Source organism: Cryptomeria japonica, chromosome 2 (genome assembly GCF_030272615.1).
Source record: "Cryptomeria japonica chromosome 2, Sugi_1.0, whole genome shotgun sequence".
NCBI classification, from domain to species: Eukaryota; Viridiplantae; Streptophyta; class Pinopsida; order Cupressales; family Cupressaceae; genus Cryptomeria; species Cryptomeria japonica.
The window spans coordinates 615,034,209-615,037,803 of record NC_081406.1 but is presented as its reverse complement, the minus strand read 5'-3'; the positions used below and the strand labels follow the sequence as shown (position 1 = coordinate 615,037,803).

The 3,595-nt window shown below is 36.0% G+C and overlaps 1 protein-coding gene across 1 annotated transcript; it reads left to right on the top strand.

The window, feature by feature from the left end:
* The first annotated feature begins 887 nt into the window (after window positions 1-887).
* LOC131064257 (mitogen-activated protein kinase kinase 9-like) lies at window positions 888-1,886 on the top strand. Its single transcript, XM_057998353.2, has one exon. The coding sequence runs from the start codon at window positions 888-890 to the stop codon at window positions 1,884-1,886; it is 999 nt and encodes a 332-aa protein (XP_057854336.2).
* The last annotated feature ends 1,709 nt before the right edge of the window (window positions 1,887-3,595 follow it).

Genomic DNA, 3,595 nt, shown 5'->3' with positions numbered 1-3,595 from the left:
TGTTATGATAGTAGCTTTATCTCCGAATCACACTATTTATTAAGGATAGACATGTTTATATAAGGTCTCAAAAAAATTTATTACAAGAACATTATATTGTGAAGGAGAAATTTTTGTATCACAATGTAGGTTGATATAGTAATTTTTGGGCACAATATTTATTAAGGTATAAGAATTAGCAATACAAAAGGATGTGGCCATCTATCTATCTAAATTGTATTGCAAAAAGTTTGTTAAAGATGTCAGATGACCTTAAAGATGAAGATCAGATTTGGAATTTTCTTTCTAGGAATGTTCAATTTTTACATTTATTATTTTCTTAGAAACAACACAAATAGTTTTGCATGTGGAATTGAAAAATCTTATACTATATTTTTATTGTTTTAAAATGTACTACAAATATTTTTATTAATTTTCTATATCTGAAAAAGATAAAATAAGAGCTAAAACTTGCCATCAATCAAATCGACAATAATTTATTTATTAAATATTTTTATAAGAAATATGTATATTGACTTTTCTAAAGATAAATATTCATTTAGAGTTGAAAATTTCTAAAACAATTTTTAAAAACCACCTCTTCCCCATTTTTTCTTACCTAGATTCATATGGTTGGTGTTTAGTCATTTTCTACGCGTGAATGCCATCATACAAATCTAATTCAATCGTTATGGCTTGTCGCTGGAACATGCTTCCCACCTGGTAAGAAGCTATGAATTAATTTTTAATGCTCCTTTTCATGTGATAGGCACAAATCTGTTACTTTCCCTTGTGGAATCAGAGCTTGACGCCTCTTTATATACCTTGTCATCTTTGCATACTTTGGCCCACGTACAATCAATCAAGCAGAGATAACTAAAACGACTGAAACAGGGAATTTACACCTGATGAAGTCGAAAAAACCCCTGGGATTGATTGTGCCCCTGCTAAAGAGGTCACCAGCGCTAAAGCATTTTTCTCTGCCCACAAAGGGCGTTCTGAATCTGCGTGATTTGGAAAGAGTGGGAACGCTGGGACGTGGTAGTGGAGGCATTGTTTACAAAGCTCTCCACTGCAAATCTTCCTCTTACTGCGCTCTCAAAGTCATCTGTGTGGACCTGCATGATTCATCCCTCATCACCAGGGAGATGGACATCCTTAGGAAAACTGATTGTCCCTACGCTGTCAAATGTCAGGATATCTTTCACCAGGGAGGGAACATTAATTTTGTGCTGGAATACATGGATGGAGGCTCCCTTGGCGATTTGTTAAGGCACCAGACAAGGATGAGCGAATCCTGCTTGGCTAAGGTTGGCCGACAAGTGATGGAGGGATTGGGATACCTTCATAGCGAGGGGATTGTTCACAGAGACATTAAGCCATCCAATATCTTGATTAGCAAGAATCTCAAGAGAATTATAATTGCAGACTTTGGGGTGAGCAGATTTGTATCGCCAACCACAGATCCCTGCTGCAATTCCTATGTGGGAACATGTGCTTACATGAGCCCCGAGAGAATCGACCCAGAGAGATATGGTGGAAGATATAATGGGTATGCAGGAGATATCTGGAGCTTGGGATTGACATTGCTGGAATGCTATGTGGGTCATTTTCCGTATCTAACTGCAGGAGAGCAGGCAGATTTGTATGCCATATGTGTTGAAGACCCGCCCACTGCGCCCTCCAGTGCGTCTGCAGACTTTCGGAATTTTATCGGATGTTGTCTTGAAAAGAACGTAGATAAGAGATGGACGGCCTCGCAGCTTGTGAAGCATCCATTCCTCAACAGAAGTTTACAAGTTGAGGGGCGCTGCAGTCCGTCATTGTCGTTCCGTTGCCTCATTCTTGCAATTACATCTTTTGACAGGCTGAGGATCCTTGGACGCCATCGTTTGCCAACCGTTTGATTATGATTACGCCGAGAGGCGTTCCTAAAGTCGCAGCAGGGGGGAGAGAAGGCATCGGTGTATACACTAAAGAAAACTAAACAGTTACAAAGCAAATGGAACCTGAAGAGTCTAACATTACTGCAACCATAGTGGAAGAGCAGTAGTCCCTAACTGTATGCAGGAAGTGGAGAGGTTCAACTCATTTGATTTGCACTTATATCTTTGTCGCCCCCAATTAGTATTTCTTCTGTCTTTTTGCAAACATCATTTGCATTTCTTCTGTATTTTTGCAAAAATCATTTGTTTTTTAGCAGATATTTGGTGAGGGAGAAAGGAACGGGTTTTTGGTTAAGCAGCCGATCACAATTGAGGAGAGGCCACATCTGGGGAAAGAGGTTAGTTTGATGCATTTTCATCTGTCCCTCAGTTTCGATTAGACAATTGTTGCTCCTTGCCCTTTCTCATCTCAGAAGATAGTTTCGCCTCCTCCCCAGCCTTCTAGATTTAGTTAGGATTTGTTCAACCCATTTAGTTGGGATTTGTTCAACCCATTGGCTTCTTTAAAATAACAAGAAATGTTTGCCAGCGATACATGACATCAAACTCACTTCCATAGCTTCCATTGTTTTTTTATTAACCATAAGCTTCGACTTAAGTTTCATAGTAAGCATTTACTCCTTGCTGTGCATGTAAATATAAGTGACTGTTTTTGATAGTTGTGAATCTTTAGATAGCATCTTTCAAGCTACTCATCTAGGTATGTGCTGTTGCTTCTATGAAATTTTCTTTTTAAATTGTTTTGGGAACAAAATTTATTTTCTGTGAATCATGTATGGTATGAGAAGTTGGTTGGAAAGAAGCATTTTATGAGATCATCCATTTAAATAGTTTTGTTGTATGAGCGCATCACTAAATTGGCTTTGTTTATTCTCTTCTCGCCTAGGCAATGGAAGAATCTGCTCTGGTATGTGTTTGAAATTTGTTGAGATATCTGTATCTGATGCAGTCTAATGGAAAGCGATGTAAAATTTGAGAATTTATTAGATAGAATGTATTGCCTTTTTGATTGCAATATAAAACTTATTCTGGTCTCTACAAATTTATTAATGGATGTTTGTGTTTTATCTATTTTAATCCAGATTAGTTACCCAGATTAGTTACTGGAATAAAGGATTTCTAGATTGAATCGAAGATAGAGAGTTTCTATTTATGTGTGATCTTAAATTTGGTCTTCTCTATGTTTAACCATTTCATTCATGGAAAAATGCATAAGATGTTTCCTAAATTATAGATCTGGTTATGGTCAAGTAGTGGTGGTTTTACTATGTGTCCCAATTATGTAATGTGTTTTTAGGATTTAATTTATAAAATTGTGTGGAAAAAATGCTTGGAACCTCTTAAAACGTTCCAAGGATATCATATGTTGTGGTGTTTATGTGAATTGTCTAATGGAAAATAATATAGAGAACAAGTTTTGGACTTTTTGTTCAATGTATGAGGCTGCATAAATTAGGACAAGAGATGTTTGCATGCATTTAGTAGGAGCAAGAATTTGTATGGTAATAAATATATTTCACATATTTGTTAAATTTAAGTAACTGCTATTTTTAATTTAAGACTTTTGTTATGAAGCATAGAATTATTTACTACTTAAACAAAAAAGTGTTACAAATTTAATATATTTTTTTATTAAAATCAAAATTATTTTGTTTCAAGTTATTCTAATG

Excerpts from the sequence above, each read along its gene's own strand:
- LOC131064257 (XM_057998353.2), top strand. The coding sequence starts at position 888 with ATGAAGTCGAAAAAACCCCTGGGATTGATTGTGCCCCTGCTAAAGAGG.